The sequence below is a fragment of the Cynocephalus volans genome, chromosome 18 (assembly GCF_027409185.1).
Source record: "Cynocephalus volans isolate mCynVol1 chromosome 18, mCynVol1.pri, whole genome shotgun sequence".
Taxonomy (NCBI): Eukaryota; Metazoa; Chordata; class Mammalia; order Dermoptera; family Cynocephalidae; genus Cynocephalus; species Cynocephalus volans.
This window is the reverse complement of record NC_084477.1, coordinates 9,416,912-9,436,592: the sequence shown is the minus strand read 5'-3', so window position 1 is coordinate 9,436,592 and position 19,681 is coordinate 9,416,912. Positions and strand designations below refer to the sequence as shown.

General features: G+C 33.9%; 1 protein-coding gene across 3 annotated transcripts in view; it reads right to left on the bottom strand.

The window, feature by feature from the left end:
- LIN9 (lin-9 DREAM MuvB core complex component) overlaps positions 1 to 19,681 on the bottom strand; it is a 77,919-nt gene that overhangs the window by 28,839 nt on the left and 29,399 nt on the right. Inside the window, exons 8-12 of one of the 3 annotated variants that reach the window (XM_063082788.1) lie at positions 17,044 to 17,177; positions 15,284 to 15,403; positions 14,892 to 14,993; positions 5,185 to 5,265; positions 4,074 to 4,166 (exon numbers count right to left, since the gene is read on the bottom strand). In XM_063082788.1, coding sequence (XP_062938858.1) covers positions 4,074 to 4,166; positions 5,185 to 5,265; positions 14,892 to 14,993; positions 15,284 to 15,403; positions 17,044 to 17,177 — 530 coding nt within the window. The remainder of the gene's footprint in view (positions 1 to 4,073; positions 4,167 to 5,184; positions 5,266 to 14,891; positions 14,994 to 15,283; positions 15,404 to 17,043; positions 17,178 to 19,681) is intronic. The other 2 variants (XM_063082789.1, XM_063082790.1) reach the window with 2 other exon arrangements.

Genomic DNA, 19,681 nt, shown 5'->3' with positions numbered 1-19,681 from the left:
TCCCATTCTGTAGGATGTCTTTTTGCTGTTAATTGTTTCTTTTGCTGTGCAGAAGATTTTTAGTTTGATATAATCTGATTTGTTTAATTTTTCTTTTGTTGCCTGTGCTTTTGGGGTCTTACTCATAAAGTTTTTGCCCAGTCCTACATCCTGAAGTGTTTCCCCGCTGTGTTCTTTTAGGAGTTTTATAGTTTCAGGTCTTATTTAAATCTTTCCTCCATTTTGAGTTGATTTTGGTATATGGCGAGAGATACAGGTCTAGTTTAATTCTTCTACATATGGATGTCCAGTTCTCCCGGCACCATTTATTGAAAAGGAATTCTTTTCCCCAGTGTATATTCTTGGTGCCTTTGTTGAAGATCAGTTGGCTGTAAGTATGTGGGTCGATTTCTGGGTTCTCTATTCTGTTCCACTGGTCTGAGTGTTGGTTTTTATTCCAGTACGATGCTGATTTGGTTACCATAGCTTTATAGTACAATTTGAAGTCAGGAAGGGTAATGCCTCTGGCTTTTTTTTTTTTTTTTTTTGCTCAGGATTGCTTTGGCTATTTGGGGTCTTTTAGTGTTCCATATGAACGTTAGCATTGTTTTTTCTATTTCTATGAAGAATACCATTGGTATTTTGATGGGGATTGCACTGACTCATTCAGGATGATATTGGTGGTGCGTTTGCCATATAAGGCTTTTATTGTTTTGAGATATTTTCCTTCTATACCTAACTTGTTGAGAGTCTTTATCATGAAGCAATGTTGATTCTGTCAAATGCTTTTTCTGCATTTATTGAGAAAATCATATGGTTTTTGTCCTTGATTTTGTTGATGTGGTGTATCACATTTATTAACTTCTGTATGTTAAACTGTTCTTGCATCCCTGGAATTGTTTCACTTGATCATGGTGTATAATTTTTTTGATGTGTTGCTATATTTTGTTTGCTAATATTTTGTTGAGGATTTTTGTGTCTGTGTTCATCAAAGATATTGGCCTGTGGTTTTTTTGTGGTATATTTGTCTGATTTTGGGATCAGGGTGATGCTGGCCTCATAGAATAAGATGGGGAGAACAGCCTCTGTTTCAATTTTTTGGAATAGTTTGAAGAAAATTCATGTTAATTCCTCTTTAAAGGCTTCGTAGAATTCAGCAGTAAAGCCATCAGGTCCTGGGCTTTTCTTTGTTAGGAGAATGCTGATTACTGCTTCAATCTTGTTGCTCGTTATTGGTTTGTTCAGGTTTTCTATGATTTCTTGGTTCAGTCCTGGTTGTGTGTCCAGAAATTTATCCATTTCTTCCAAGTTTTCAAATTTGTTGGTGTATAGTTGTTTATAATAATCTCTAATGAAACTTTGTATTTCTGTGGTATCAGTTATAATGCCTTCTCTTCATTTCTGACTTTTGTTATTTGGGTCTTCTCTCTCCTTTTTTTTTTTTTGTTGGCCTAGCTAATTGTTTCTCTATTTTGTTTCTCTTCACAAATAAACAACTTGTTTCACTGATCTTGTGTTTTGTTTTTTGGGTCTCTATTTCATTTAGTTTTGCTCTGATATTAATTACTTCTTTCCATCTACTACTTTTGGGATTGAGTTGTTCTTGTTTTTCTAGTTCTTTGAGGTGTAGCTTTAGGTTGTTTATTTGAAATCTTTCTATTCTTTTGATGTATTTATTGCAATAAACTTCCCTCTCAGTACTGCTTTTGCTGTATCCCATAGGTTTTGGTATGATGTGTCTTTATTTTCATTAGTTTCAAGAAATTTTTTGATTTCCTGTTTAATTTCTTCTTGGACCCATAGATTGTTCAGGAGCATGTTATTTAATTTCCATGTGTTTGTATAGTTTCCAGAGTTTCACTTGTAATTGATTTCCAGTTTTAATCTACTGTGATCTGAAAAGATACTTCAAATGATTTAAATTTTTAAAAATTTGAGACGTGATTTGTGACCTAACATATGGTCTATCCCAGAGAATGTTCCATGTGCTGATGAGAAGAATGTATATTCTGTAGTTGTTGGAAGAAATGTTCTGTAGATATCTGCCAAGTCCAATTGGTCTAAAGTTACACCTATAATTCTTTAACGCTTTGTTAATCCTCCAGTGTCTTCAAGCAGGTTATTTTAATACTTTATTTTGGAGGAAATAGTTCTCAGGAGGAAGGTAAACCAAATTACCTAGTCTACTATTACCAAAAGTAGAAAGAAACCTTAACTTTTTACAAATAGTATATTTGAATTCTTTAGAGGAGTGTGTTTCTTTCTTTCCTTCTACCTTGAGTAAATGCCACATATGAGTTCTGTTGCTGAGAAAAAAAGGAATGAAGAAATAGACTTTGAATTAACCCCCCACCTTTTTTTTACTTTTAATTGACAAATAATAATTGTATATATTGTGTACTTGTGGGGTACAATGTGATGTTTTGATATACAGTATGTTTACATTGTGGAATTATTAAATCAAGCCAATTAACAAATTTATCATTTCACATACTTATTTCCATTGATGATTCTTGCCTTAAGCAACTGCTACTGGGTTATGCATTAAACATTGATTTTTCCATTAACATCATTCCTTCATTTATTAGTTGGAATGCTACTGTAATTAAGAGCTTTCCCTTTTTCCCATTTATTTTTTATTAAATTATTTGCATCATCATGACTCAGGGATTCTGATTTTTATTCTATAGGTATCCCTTAGTAGCATTAATCACTTTATTGCCTAAACTGTCCAAGATTTGACTACTGGGAGTCTCTCCATGTTGACTCCTGTATCCTTTTGCTACTTCTCCATCATTCTTTGAGCACTTGTTTAATTTCTGGCCGAATTAATTCCCTTTTAAAATACTCCATCTCACTACTGCATTTCATCTTATTTGCCAACTCTGGGCCTAGAGCCTCTTCAGGGTTCCAGTAAGGAACTTCCTTGTAGCCATGGTTTCTGTTTCATTTAACAACATGCCAGAAAATTTTTTGAAATCACACAGACATTGCTAAGCAGACTGCTGTTATTTTTTCTATTTCTTTTGGTACTTCATATTTTTTGTGAAATTGTAAAGGATAGAAAGAAAACACATGTTCAGATTACCATCTTAAGCTAGAAGTTTCATTAAATCTTTAAAATGTTCATATACTTTAACCTAGCCATTCTACTTTCTAGAAATTTACCCTACAGACAGACACAAACAAATACACAAAGCTATATGGCTAAGGATATTTATTGTAGCACTACTTCAGTAAAATAATGGAAACAACCCAAATATCCTATAGATTGCTTAAATTATGGTATAATACAATCATCTTAAAAGACAAGATAAGTCATATATAATGACATAATTCCATTTTTGTTAGAAAATAATTTTCAAAACTACATGATAGTATATGCACAGTAAAAGAAATCCATATGATACACATATAAACATATTTATACATATACTAAACTGAATAATATTTATCAATTGGGGGAGGCATTATAAAGAATTGTCTTCCTCATTAAATAGTGTTATAATATTTAAGTTTTTATAGTTGGAATTATTTTTAATCCTAAATAAAACAAAACAAATAATAAAACATACCAAGCCAACTAGACTTCTATAGAGTTTGCACATGCCAAGAGGCCAAGCCAATGTCAAAATTGGTTTCTATTTGAAAGGAGGTAAGACTACCTGGGCAAAGGGAAGCCCAATACTTTGAGGCATGGAACTTAGATACAGGAAAAAGTCATAGCTAGTAATATTAAGGGAAATAATTCAATTATGCATACAGATGGAAAATTATAATGTGATCAGAGGAAACACAGAAGTGGTAGTGAGCACTGAAAAGGCATAGAATAAGGGGCAGAAGTAGAACTGATGGAAATTAAGATGAGAATTAGAGCTCAACAGGAAAGAAGCAACCATTTATATTTTTAAGTTTAGGATATGTAATGGCAATATCTTATGGTTAAAAAATACATTATGTTTTTCAATCTTTAATAGCCTGTGTATCAGAATATTAATTTCATATTATGCTTAAGTGAGTTAAACTGGGACCAAGAAGCCTAAGTTTTAGTATCGGTACTATTAAGTAGCAGTATGATCTTAGACTAAAATCACCTGATGTCTCTGGTCTTCAGTTTCCAATTCCATAAAATGAAGAGGATGAGTTAGACAATTCGAAGTCATTTTCAAATTTAAAATTCCATAATCCTAAAAGAGGATTATTCTTCATTCAGTTGAGTATCTACCTGTGCACTTGTTACCTACCCCAATCCCCTTATGACATTCCAGAGATGACTAGTACTACTATTCCCAATTCCTGTACTCATGAGAAACAGTGGAAATCGGTCACAGCACTTTGCCCCCGAGCCCAGTCACTGAGCCCTCCCTTACTTTTACATTTCATGCAGCCATTTTCAATCAATGGGAGATAGTACTTGAGATGAAACCTGTTTTCCATCCCACAAATCCTTAAGCAAGATGTGAATTTCATTACAACTCAGATATTTTCTTAATGAATATTTTCTACATAGTTTTTTTAAAAAATTCTGATAATTCTCCCTTATGAATAAAATTGAATATCATTTTTTTGGACTCATTAGATTAATAAAATAAGATACAAATTTTGTCAAGATAACCTAAAGATGACAACTTACATATTTCTAATTTACTTATTCTGAAACACTTTTTATAATCTCTGTCATTATACTTCCTTAGTCAGAGGCACTATGCCTAGAGATTCTGCACTCATGCAAACTGTCAAAGAACCTAATATACCCATTAATCCTATTCATCTGAATAGTCAATGCCATCATGAGGTCTGGGGTAATGCACTGCACTGCTAATTTACTTATAGCATGTGTTCAGTATAACAAGAGATAGTGATAGCAAATGAGCATTTTAAAAATAACATTTATCACAAAGTTTTTTTTTTTTTTTTTTTTTTCTTTTCCCATATAAAGATGACCAGTAAGGGGATCTTAACCGTTGACTTGGTGTTGTCAGCACCACGCTCACCCAGTGAGCGAACCGGCCATCCCTATATGGGATCTGAACCCGGGGCCTTGGTGTTATCAGCACCACACCCTCCCAAGTGAGCCACGGGCCGGCCCTATCACAAAGTTTTCTTTTTTGGCAGCTGGCTAGTTCCATATTTTTAAATCATGAGATATAGAAGGCCTCACCATTTTAAAATTAGACAAGCAAAGAAAACAAAACAAATCCTTACCAGTTTTTCTGCTTCTGTGTTCATTTCCCTTAATTTCTTGATATGTTCCTTTTTAATCATGAGAATTTTGGATAATTTGGTCTACAGACAAAGAAGTAATATTTTGGAATAAATATAGGCATTTAGGTATATCAGACATCAAATTTCTAATTTTTCACCAAGATATTTTAGCAGTAGATTTTACAGCAAAGTATTTTATTTTACATATCTGATTAGCTGACAAGAAAATATTTTAAAAATTGCAACTAGGACATGTTGAAAGGACTAAGGAGTCAACCTGAACAAGTTTTCACTGGCCCAAAATAGGACAATCTGTGGGCCAAAAGAATAAAACTGCAAAAAACTATAGTGCAATGTTAAGATCCATGAGTTCACAGTAATGCTTAAAAATATTAACCACTGTTGGAGAATGCTAGTTACCAAACTCATTATTTTGTAAACTTAAAACAAAAATAAAGACTCAAGCATTTATCCTGCCTTTCCTATACAAACTATACCATCAGAAAACAAAATAATAGATGTGGGGCAGTTTTTCTTCATAGAACTACTTCCGCTAATAACTGAAGAAGAAATTATAGAATGGGAAGAATACCATTTTGCAATCCTAGGCATTGACAGTCAATGGCAGCTAACATAAAAACAAGAGATAAAATATTATGGACCTCCTACCAGAAAACCACAAAACCACCTATAAAAGTAGTCACATAAAAACAAACTAACCAAACAAAAAACCCAAATTTAATCAAACTTCTAGATCCAATTACCAATTTACATGAGATAAAAAGACTGAAGAACATACTGAATAATACCACAAGGATATAGTCAGCAAAATCCAGACTGTAGGAGACTCTATGGATAAACAATCCAGTTCCTTCAGAAATAAGTTGTATGGGGGGAAGAGGGCATTCAACATTGGAGACAACTAGGAATCTGAATATTGACTGGATATTCCCCCCCCCCCCTAAAAGATGACCAGTAAGGGGATCTTACCCATTGACTTGGTGGTGTCAGCACCACGCTCTCCCAAGTGAGCTAACCGTCCATCCCTATACAGGGATCTGAACCCGTGGCCTTGGTGTTATCAGCACCACACTCTCCCAAGTGAGCTAACCGGCCATCCCTATATAGGGATCCGAACCCGTGGCCTTGGTATTATCAGCATCACACGAGTGAGCCACGGGCCGGACCATTGACCGGATATTTGATATTAACACATTTTATTTTATTTTTTAGATGTAATAATGGTATTTGTAGGTATGTTTCTTTAAAAAAAATTTCTTATCTCTTAGGGATACATAATGAAACATTTACAGATAATGATATGATATCTGGTATTTGCTTCCAAATACTTAAAAGGGGGAAAAAAAAAAACTATAGGAGGGAGAGGGAGAAAGTGGTAAGGGGTATAGCTGAAATAGGACTGGCCAGAAATTGATAACTGTTATAGCTGGGTGATTGGGTACACAGAGAGGAACATTATACAATTCTACCTGCTTTTTATATGCTTTAAAAATTTTCCATAATGAGGAATTGAAAAAATTGGCCTAAGTTAATACAGGCAGAAGGCCTGGTGAGATATGTTAAATATTTGTTCACTCAGACCTTTATTTAGTGCTCAGTTGGTCCAGAGCTTGAATTAGTCTCTCTTCTTCTCTATGTTGTTGGGTTTTAATAAATATTTGTGTGTTTCTTTAAAGTTGGAAGTGATAAAGGCTGTGATGAAGGCAACAGTCTCTTCCTTTTTTGTTTATTCTAATTCAGTTTTTCTTGTGTTGCTTACTTGTTTTTGATAGAAAACAATTGCTGTTTCCTTTTCATTCTTTTCAAAACTGGGTTCTCTCTAAGAAAGTGAATCAGTCTTTTTAGATTCCTCAAAATCTCTGACTCTAGGAAATAAAAAGTTCCCACCAAAAGAAAATTCACTGTAAATTATAAATTATAAAACTTGCAAAAATTGTTAAATATTTTGTCATAAGAAACAACATATTAGAAACAGAAAAAATAAAAACATATATACTGACTCATTTTAAGAGCAAAACTGAGTTTTATAAAACCTCACATATTATAAAAGGAAAGAGCATAAAATAACTTTCATTTTTATCTACTAGATATCTTAAAATAATAGTCAAAGCAGTGTTTTAAGTAGGCTTTCCACATAGATTATAAAGTTAAAATTAAGTATTAAAATCAAACATACAGACTTCTGGTTTCTAGTCAGAAACGTAAAAAGCTAGGAAGTCGCCACTCCATCCTAATAACAAAGTAAAAAGCTGAACTAACTGAAAAATCAACAACCCTTCACACATCTGTAAGAGAAGTGAGGTCACAGGGCAAACGGCTGCTTCCCAAATTGCAGTGACAGGTGAATACAGAGAATCATAACTTACTAGAGCAGAAACCCATGAGCAAAACATCCACGGGAACTAGTGCTGAGGTAGGAAAACGTGAGCTATAACTGATGAATTGCTGGAGGTTCGGCGCGGACAACTCTGAGAGCTAAACTCTCCAAGGAAACCCAGCTATGCGGGGTGAGGGGGTGGTTATGGAATTAAAATTCCGGCACACTTCCTGGAGTTTCACTTCTGGAAGCTCAACCTGCTTCTCACAGTGAATACTGCAGAAAAATTTCCTACTGCTTCCAGCAGGGGGAGGAAAAAACTAAACATTTTGAATTAAGCCAGAGCATTCTGTACTTAACAAGGTCTGTCTTTACAGAAACTGTTTAACCAAAGGCTAACCTGCTGAGGTTTTATCAGAGCCTAACTGACCTGGGGTTTGAGAAAAACCCAACACCAGCCCACTCTAGCCATTCTGTACCATCTAACGCGGATACTGAGAAGCACTTCTGAAGTTCACAGTCCAGAGGCACGGGCTCACTAAAAGACAGACTAATCATAGGACTATAGAATACTTCTCCTCCCCCTACACTTCACCACCATACAGGAAAGCCCATTTAACTCAGTCCATCATGTCTTACTAACAAGAAAAAATAACAAGGCATACTAAAAGGCAAAAAATAGTTAGAAGAGACAAAGCAAGTATAAAAACCAGACTCAGATAAGGCAGGAATGTTGGAATTATCAGGCCAAAAATTTAAAACAACTATAATTAATATGCTAAGAGCTCTAAGGGATAAATAGCAGATAAAAACAGATGTGTAATATACTATAAGCAGAAAGATGGAAATTCTAAGAAAGAACCAAAAAGAAAAGCTAGAGATCAAAAACACAAACAGAAATGAAAAATGCCTTTTATGGGCTTATTAGTAGACTGGACATGGCTGAGGATACAATCTCTGAGCTTGAGAATAAATTAATAGAAACCTCCAAACTGAAAAGCAAATAAAACAAAGACTGAAGAAAAAAAAAAAAAAAACCCACAGACTATCCAAGAATTGTGGGAAAACTACAAAAGGTGTAACTTATGTATTAATAGGAATTTAAGAAGAAAAAAGGGAGAAAAGACATAAATATTTGAAAAATAACTGTGAATTTCCCCCAAATTAATGTCAGATACCAATCTAAAGATCTAGGTAGCTAAGAGAACACCAAGCAGATAAATGCCAAAAAACTTATATGTATACATATCATATTCAAACTACAGAAATTCAAAATAAAGAAAAAAATCCTGAAAGCCACCAGAGGAAAAAAATCACCTTACCTAGAGAGGAGCAAAGATAAGAATTTCATCTGACTTCTAAAAAACCATGCAAGCAAGAAGAGAGTGGAGCAAAATATTTAAAGTGTTTTTTTTTTCTTTTTCTTTTTTTTCCCATTTGGCATTGGCCAGTATGGGGAACTGAATCCTTGACCCTGATGTTATAACATATTTAAAGTGTTGAAAAAAAATAAAGTGTTAAGAGAAAAAAACTACCAACCTAAAATTCTGTACCCTCTGAAATCCTCCAAAAGTGAAGGAGAAATAAGACTTTCTCAGAGAAACAAAAATTGAGGAAACTTGTTGCCAGTAAACCTGCCTTCTAAGAAATGTTAAGTGATGTTCTTTAGAGAAAAAGAAAATGATACAGGTCAGAAACTCAGATCTAAATAAAGAAAGGAAAAACATCAAAGAAGAAATAAGTGAAGGTAAAATAAAAACTTGTATTTTTCTTATTCTGGATTGATCTAACAGATGATGGTTTGTTCAAAATAATAACAGCAACAATGTATTTAATTATGTATGATTGTGTATATATGCTCCTTTATACTTATGCATAAGTAAAATGAATGACAGCAATGATACAAGGCACGGGAGGGAGGAATTAGAATTATTTTGTTATTATAGGGTACCAGTACTAACCATGAATCTACACAGGGTTATTTGAAAGTGGGTGTGGATTAGTTGTACATGTATATTGTAAACTCTAGTGCAACCATTAAGAAAGTGGGAAAAAAAAGTATAACTAATATGTTAAGAAAGGACAGAAAATGGAATTATAAAATACTCAGTTAAAACCACAAAAGGCAGAAAAAGAGTAGAAGAGAGAAATAGGAACAAAGAATAGGAGCAACAAATAAAAACAGTAAAAAATATGATAGATATTAAGCCAACTAAATCAATAATCACTTTGAAATCCACAAGAAATCCACTCTGAATACAAAGATGCATAGATCAAAAGTAAATGGATGGAGAATATACTAACACTGATCAAAAGAAAGTTAGCTATATTAATTTCAGACAGAGCAAACTTTGGAGCAAGGAAAGTTATCAGGGTCAAAAACAGGCATTATATGATGATAATGGGGTCAATTCTCAAAAAAAAAATAAAAAATAAAAACAACAAACAATGCTTACCATTTATGTGTCTAACAACACAGCATTAAAACATGATGCAAAGTTAACAGAACTGCAAGGACAAATAGATCAAATCAACTTTATAGTTGGAGACTTCAACATTTCTCTGTCAGAAATAGATCCAGCAGGCAGAAAAATCAGTAAGAATATAGTTGAACTCAACAATACTATTAATCAACTGGATATAACTGACATCTACAGATTACTTCATCCAACAACATCAGAATACACATTCTACTCACAGTCACATGAAACATTTACCAAGAAAGATCACATTCTGGGCCATAAAACACACCTTCACAAATTTAAAAGAATAGAAATCATAAAATGTATACTCTCAGACTAAAATGAAATTAAACTAGAAATCAGTAACATACATAAAGATACCTGGAAAATCCCAAAATACTTGGAAATTAAACAACACATTTTTACATAATACACAGGCCAAAGAAGAAATCTCAAGGAAGAAATGAAAAAATATTCTGAACTAAACAAAAATGCAAATGCAACTTGTCAAAATTTGTGGGATGCAGAGAAAGCAGTGCTTACAGGGAAATTTATGGAACTGAATGTATAAGTAAAGAAGAAAGATCTGAAACCAATAATCAAAGTTTCCACCTAAGGAACTAGAAAAATAAAAGCAAATTAAATAAAAAATAAGCAGAAGAAAAGAAATAATAAAAATTAGAACAGAAATTAAAAACAGAAAATTGAGAAAATCAACATAACCAAAAGTTGATCTTGAAAAGATCAATAAAATTGATAAGCTTCTATCCAAGCTAAGAAAAAAAGAGAGAGGACACAAATTACTAATTCAGAAGTAAAAAAGGGGACACCATTACAGGTCCTATGGACATTAAAAGGATAATTAGAAAAGGAATACTATGAACTTGATGCCCACAGATTTGATAACCTAAATGAAACAGACCAATTCCTTAAAAGATATAATCTGCCAAAAATCACACAAGAAAAAAATAGACAATCTGAATAGGCTTATATCTACTAAAGAAATTGAGTCAATAATTAATAACCTTCCAAAACAGAAAACACCAGGCCCAGATGGGTTCACTGGTGAATCCCAACAAATATTTAAGGAAAAAATTATACCCATTCTCTACAATGTTTCAGAAGACAGAAGTAGAGGGAATGCTTCCTAACTTATTCAATGAGGCCAGCATTACCTTAATACCAAAATCAAAGACACTGCACATAAAGAAAGCTACAGACAAATATCCCTCATACACACAGATGCAAAAATCCTCAACAAAATACTAGCAAATAGACTAAAACAAGTGTTTAAAAAAAATTATACACCACAATGAAGTGGGATTTATCCCAGGTATGCAAGTCTGTTTCAACATTTGAAAATCAATTAATGTAATCTATCATATCAGTAGTCTGAAGAAGAAAAATCACATGATCATATCAATAGATACAGAAAAAGTATTTGACAAAATCCAACACCCATTCATGATAAAAATTCTTGGTGAACTAGGAATAGAGGAGAACTTCAACTTGATAAAAAATATCTACAAAAACCCTACATCTAACATCATACTTAATGGTGAGAAACTAAAATCTTTCCCACTAAGATCAGAAGCAAGGCAGGGATGGCCCTTCTTACTGCTCCTTTTCAATACTGTTCTAGAAGTCCTAGATAATGCAGTAAGACAATAAAAGGAAATAAGGTAGAGTAATTGGGAATGAAGAACTAAAACTGTCTTTTCTATGCAGATGACATGATCATCTATGTAGAAAATCCAAAAGTCAACAAAAAAATCCCTAGAACTTGATTATACTAAGGTTGCAGGATATACAAAAGTTAGTATACAAAAAGTCAATCACTTTCCTATATACCAACAATCAACAAGTAGAATTTGAAGTTAAAAACACAATACTACTTACTTAACACCCCCAAATCAAAATATTTAGGTATAAGGGTCGGCCCGTGGATCACTTGGGAGTGTGGTGCTGATAACACCAAGGCCATGGGTTAGGATCCCATATAGGGATGGCTGGTTAGCTCACTGGGTGAACATGGTGCTGACAACACCAAGTCAAGGGTTAAGACCCCCTTACCGTTCATCTTTATTAAAAAAATAAAATAAAAGGTATAAATCTAGCAAAATGTGTAAAGACCTATATGAGAAAAACTACAAAATTCTGATGAAAGCAATCAAAGAAGAACTAAATAAATGGAGCAATATTCCATGTTCTTGGACAAGAAGACTCAATATTGTCAAAAGGCCAGTTTTTCCCAACTTGATCTATAAATTTAACACAATACCAAAGTCTCAGCAAGTTATTTTGTGGGTATTGACAAACTCATCCTAAGGTTTACATTGAGATGCAAAAGACCTAGAATAGCCAGCAAAATATCTAAGCAGAAGAACAAAGTTAGAAGACTGACACTACTCAACCTCAAGACATACTATAAAGCTACAGTAATCAAGACAGTATGGTATTGGTGAATCAGTAGATAAACAGATCACTGGAACAGAACAGAGAGCCCAGTAATACATCCATATAAAAACAGTCAACCGATCTTCAACAAATGCACAAGGGAAATACAACGGAGAAAAGACAGTCTTTCCAGCAAACAGCGCTGAAACAATAGGACATCCACGTTCAAAAAAAAGAAAAACTAGACAAAGTTTACACTCTTCACAAAATGGTAACTCAAAAGGAATCACATGGGAGGGTGTGGTGTGCGCAAAACTATAAAACTAGAAGGTAACACAGGAGAAATATCTCAATAACCTTGGGTCTGGTGATGATGTTTTAGATATGACACCAAAGGCATAATCCATGAAAGAAAGAATTGATGAGTTGGACTTCATTAAAATTAAAAACTTCTGCAAAAGACACTGTAAAGAAAATGAAAAGACAAGCCACAGACTGGGAAAAAATATCTGCAAAAGGTATATCTGATAAAGAACTACTCTCCAAAATATACAAAGAACTCTTAAAACTCCACAATAAGATAAAAATCTAGAGCACTGACAACACCAAATGCTGACAAGGAAGTGGAGCAACAAGAACTCTCATTCACTGCTGGTGGGAATGCAAAAATGGTACAGCCACTCTAGAAGACAGTTTGCACCTTCTTACAAAATAAGCATGCTCTTAACATACAATCTGGCAATCACATTCCTTTGTATTTGCCCAAAGGAGATGAAAACTTATATCTACACAAAAATCTACATGCAGATGTTTATGGCAGCTTTATTCTTAATTGCCAAAACGTGGAAGCTATCAAGATGTCTTTCAGTAGTTGAGCAGGTAAGCAAACTGTGATACATCCAGACAATGGAATATTATTCAGTGCTAAAAGGAACGCGGAGGAAGCTTAAGTGCACATTACTAAGTGAAAGAAGCCAATCTGAAAAGGCTACATATTGTATGATTGCAACTATATGACATTTTGGAAAAGGCAAAACTATGGAGACAGTAAATAGATCAGTCATTGCCAGGGGTTAGCAAGGAGGGATGAAAGGGTAGAACAAAGATTTTTAGAGCAGTGAAACTACTCTGTATGATACTATAATGTGGATACATGTTATTATAAGTTTGTCAAAAAATGTTCAATATCAAGAGTAAACTCTACTGTAAACTATGGTCTTTGGGTGTTAAATGTGTCAATGTAGGTTTGTCAACTGTTAAAAAATGTACCACTGGTGGGGGATATTGATAATAGGGGACACTATGCAGTGTGGTAGCAGGGAGCACATGGGAAATATGTATACCTTCCACTCAATTTTGCTGTGAACCTAAAACTGCTCTTAAAAAAAAGTCTATTAAATTTTAAAAAATCAAACATATAAGTATTAATAAAAATATCAGTATTTCAGACATAGTGCATTGGTAGTTAGCTCTGGCTCCCTCTGCTTTTGGAAATTTCTCTCTCTCTCTCTCTCTCTCTCTTTCTCACACACACACACACAACTGGCCAAATATAATATATTAACTTTGTTTTCACTTCCACTATTTAAAAGAATAAATTTAAAAAACAAACAAGTACCCTATTTGTGAAGAGGATAAGTCTTGGTTCTTTTCATATTTTCAACCTTTCATATAAAAAAATCTTTACCTACCTTTGGAAGCCAAAAGGCATAAAAAATTTCATGTTGCAAAGATAATTAACAACATATGATTGAGGAATACAGAATGCTATACACACATACATATAAACACAAATTACGAGACTTTTCCTCAAAATAATATCAACTGCAAAAGGCAAACACTGTGTATATTATAATTAATTGTTATAAACATTTTTATTTATAAAGATCATATCTATTCCAAGCCAAGTAGTTTTCATGTTCAAAAAGGAAAAGAAAGGAAACAAAACATAGACTATAATTCAAATTAAACAATTTAATCTAATTTTCAAAACAAACAACATTACATTTTTAAGAGTCAGACTATTCAGGACTTAGTGATTAGACACTAAGAAATCTAAGTACTCACCAAGCGAATAGCTGTTTCTAGACTCAGAAAAGAAATAAAGTTTCATATAGCTAGCCAAGACATCGTAACTATTGAGTTGACTGATAACGTATGATGTGCCGACGTTACTAAATAAAAGCCTTCATATTTACTCAAGTTATTAACAGATAACTATTCAGAATTTCTCAGAACACATGCTAGAATGTTTAAGTCCTTAAAATAGCAGAATATTAAGAACTAAAACCCAAGAAAAGCCCAACAAAAAAGACCTTTAAGACTTTTTTGGCTGTTATTACTTTTATTTTCAAGTTTTATTGGAAATGGAGTTCTTAAAACCTATATAATGATTTTAAAAAGCCAACACGTAAAACTATTTGGTCCTAGAAAAATTTCCAACGTTAATAACACAAAAGACATTAATTGAGTTTTTAAAGAAACAGAAAGACATTCAGAGTAATTCTTACCACTTGAATAAGGAATTCTACTGGAAAACCACCTAATGTTTCAGTGTCAGAGCCAGAAATTTTACTTTTCCAAGGTGACTGTCCTAATAAAGGATCATTATCCTACAGGAATAAAAAAGAATCATTTAATCACTGAATGTTCAAAAGGAATTATCTTAATTTTAGACAAAGAGAAAATTCTATTATAATTAATACTGTATTAAAATCTAATAAAAGGGAAAATATTTCTAGAGTTAAAGCAACTATTTAGTTATTTTATTTAAGATTTGGCAGTTCAAAATAATGTGGGTACCTCCTGAAGTTGCTGTAATAGATGTGTACTTCATAAGGACATAGTTCACATTCATAATAATCAATTACATGACTGATGATATTTCTAAAATACTACTCACCGTAATTGGTGACTGGAGAGGAGGAGTATAATGTAACCGTGGCGGGGTCATAAAAAATCGAGAAGGCCGCTGTTTTTGTCCAAAGGCAGCAATTGGCATCGTCTCATGAGGCTCATTACTCTTTGGGAAAATAAAATAACCCACAAAACTTAAAGAAATTTACCAATCATTCAAGCTTTATAAACATTATATTTCAGCTTCAGAAATATACCCACTCATATTCTATGGTATAGCGTGTATATTATTACACAAAGATCAAAGGCTAGGACTGAAGTCCAAGTATGGAAACACTACTTTGATGCTAAAAGGTTGAACCTACAAAGAAGAATTAAGGAAAAAAAAAAAAAGACTGAAGAATCAAAACAGGTTCGGAGAATCAAAGATTAATGTTAAAGTATTGTTTGGCCACCTTTGGTTATCTGCATTTACACTACCTGAATATATCTTACTATAATTAAAGTCAACTCCTACATAGCCAGGGAGAAATATTTGTACAATCTCATAAAGAAAATCACATTAATAAAATAGAAAAGCAATTTTCCTTTTTGTTTTTTTTTGTTTTTGTTTTTTTTTGTTTTTGTTTTTTTGTTTTTTTTTTTTAATTTTAACAATTTTCCTTTTTGAAAGGGGAGGTTTGAAGATTCCATCCTTTAATATAAACACTTAAGAGTGGTATACTTTGCTCTATATTTAATCCAAATTTTCTTTCTCCCCTATTGTTGCTGTCTAAAAGGGATGTTTAATAAGAAAACCCTGACAATAAACAGAGTCATACATTTTAAAAAGTATGAATACGTATCAGAAAAGGAAGATTCTTCTATTTTTGCACTAAGAAAGTAAAAACATTTTGATTTTTAATTATAAGGTCATAATCTTTTAAAATCAAGTTCATAACAAAGAAATGAAAAAACGGAGCCTAAAAGTGAACAATTTTATTTCTATAATGCTTAGAGAAAAACTATGTTGTTACAAAAAGTTCATTATTCATTTTTTAAAAACTTTATCAGATTGCAGAGTTATATTAGTTCTTAAAATTATTTTAACTTATTCGTAGCGTATGTAATTTCCATGACACTGCTAAATCAAGCAAGATCATAAAATAATGGTCTGGTAATTTAATGGCGTATACCAGAAATTCAAAAGATCTGGATTCTAGTCTAGGCTGACAGGAAACCAGCTCTACAGCCTTGAATAAATTATTTAATGGATTTATGTCTCTATTTCATTCACACAAAAAGTGAAGGTAATTAACACCCACCTTGAGGGACTCTGAGGATAAAAGAGAACAAATCAAGATATAAGAAGTTACTTCATATGTTTAAAAGCATTCTGCAAGAGGACTAACTTTAATCTAACATCTGGAATGAAAATGTTTTGTAGCTTCTTCCTCAAGATTATTTAGTCAGGAATGATCGGTTCTGTTACACGAAAGCGGTGTATGGGTAAGTACATTAGAGGGATCCTAGCTTCTGGAAAACGGAAGACTTAAGTATAGTTCTGCTCCAGTAGACAGGGCTGGGAACCCCTCAGGGTCTTTTCCTTGGTGAAGTGAAGTCTTTCTTTCTTTTTTTTTTGGTGGCTGGCCGGTACAAGGGATCTGAACCCTTGACCTTGGTGTTATAACACCATGCTTTAACCAACCAAGCTAACTGGCCAGCCCTTGTAGTCTTGATTCTATCATAAAATACAGTTTCTAAGAAAACTTTACATAACATATTTAATAGGCATAAAATACAAATGTATTATAAAATACTACTTACAAGAACTTCATAGTCAGGGATGGTATGAGTTCCAAGCCCCGCCCTATCAAAAGTTACTCTATAAGTAGCATTAAAAGTATCCACGGCATCTATCTGTCCAGTGAACAGACCGTCATGGACACCGCGTAATCGTGCTGAGAAAACAAACAAAGGCATCATGATGTTTGGGAGATACGAAGAATCATCAAATATAAAACCATTCCAAGTATATAATTTAATCCATAGAAAATACAGTATTGTTGTCTATTAGAATTTCAAAACAAGCATGCACTTTAAGTTTAGAGAAACAAAAAAACTTTTTTGAAACAAAAACCAAAGTTATAAATGATGATCCCTAACATGATATATGAATGAAATCATACAACTACCAAACTATATGAAAAATATTTTAAAATCATTTGGGGTTTAAACCCTTAATGGCCAAAAGCCAATGAAAGAACGTTTGTCATTACACTCATGAGTGAAACACTAGTATAATGACCACCACCCCATCCACAGTTTCACTTTCCACAGTTTCAGTTATACGTGGTCAACCAAGGTTCAAAAACAGTGGAAGATTCCAGAAATGAACAATTCATAAGTTTTAAATTGCTGTCATTCTGAGTAGCACGATGAAATCTCACACTGGCCTGCCCAGGACGTGAATCATAGCCCTGTCCAGCACATCCACGCTGTATGTACTACCCAATGGTTAATCAACAACATCGGCTGCTCCTGACATCCAGCCATCAACATCAGCATGGCTTCATGATCCAGAATCACCCAAAGCAGACGGTTCTCTTTCTGAATTGTGTGACAGTTAACGCTAAATCACAATGCCTGTGTCATTCACCTCACTTCATCTCATCACACAGGCATTTTATCATCTCATCTCATCTCATCACAAGGGTGAGTTCACTTCCATAAGATATTTTGAGAGACCACATTCACATAACTTCTATTACAATATATTGTTATAACTGTTCTATTTTATTATTGTTGTTGTTAATCTCTTAGTGTGCCAAATTCATAAATAAAAATTTATCATAGGTATGTACGTACGAGTATAGGAAAAACCAGAGTACAGGTATAAGGTTTGGTGCTACCTGCAGGTTTAGGCAGGGGTTCTTGGCACATATCCCCGCAGGTAAGGGAGGACTACCGTAGCTCAGTTTTTTAAAAAAGAAGACAAGGATGCTGTGCAGAAAACAATATAGCAAGCCTAAGATTACTATTCTGAGAAAGGCCAGCTGGCAAGGTTGGTCCTTGGCTGGCATCTGGGAACTTGGATTTTAGGAGTGTTCTCACTGTTCCCTAATTAATAAAGGTGGTTTACTGTGTTTACATTGTTTGTGCAAACAATGTGGTTTATGCTGGACACCTGCTTTCCTTCTGGCAGTCTGGAATTTCAGTACATACTAGCTACCTATGTGACAGGCCCCCAATGAAAACCCTGGGCACCGAGTCTCTAATGAGCTTCCCTGGTAGACAATACTTTACAACCTGTTTCTGAAGGAATTAAGCAAGTCCGCTGTGCCTCTACTGGGAGAGGACTGTTGGAGCTTATATCTGGTTTGCTCTGGACTTTGCCCCATGCACCTTTTACCTTTGCTAATTCTATTTTGCATCCTTTACTGTAATAAATCTCAGCTGTGAGTACGTGTGCTGAGTACTCTTGAGTCTTCCTAGTGAATCACAAACCTGGGGGTGGTCTTGGGGAACACTGACACACATGAGGTCTTGTGTCACTATTATTTAAGTCCAGTCTGAAATAACATCAGGAAAAATATAAACAAACATTCAGCATGAGTGAAAATACAAGAATAATAGCATTTAAGGCTTTAAACTGAGCAAGTGATATATTTTATAATGACCAAAAATGTCATACAAAACACGGCCGGCCCATGGCTCACTCGGGAGAGTGTGGTGCTGATAACACCAAGGCCACAGGTTCGGATCCCATATACGGATGGTCGATTAGATGACAACACCAAGTCAAGGGTTAAGATCCCCTTACCGGTCATCTTAAAAAAAAAAAAAAAAAAAAGTACAAAACACAATATTTTAATAGAAATACTCAATGCAAAACTGCTTAAAATAAAAGAATCAATAAAACCAATTGTAGAAGACTAAAACATTACTCTCTGTCTCTGAAAGATCAATTAAGAGAAAAGTTAGCAGGTATATAGAAGATATAAATAATAAAGATGAATAAACAAATATAAACGTAGAAAAGGACTTCTGGTTACGGCAGCATGAAGAGGTTGGTGATTCTTCTCTGTAAAAGATGAATATAACCTGGACAATACTGTCAAAAACCACCATTCCAGGGTACTGGAAATGGACCAAATGCAGGCAACAATTAAGAAATGTTTATTGCTAAAAAACTGCTGAGCTTTAGTTAGGACAGGGGAGTCACTGCTTTTTTTTACAGAAGTTTATTCACACCCCCACCATTACCATCAACTTGGTTGGCAAGAATGGTTTTATTAGTGCAAAGCTGGTCATGAAAACCAGCAGTGTTGTTGCCAGAAAGGACAGACTTGATGTGTACCAGTGCGTAAAAACCTGTAACTCTGCCACAAATTAAAAGTGGTGAACTCGATCAGGAAAGAACAGGAAAAACCCACAGCTTTGTAAACCCAAGGTGTGGTCCTGG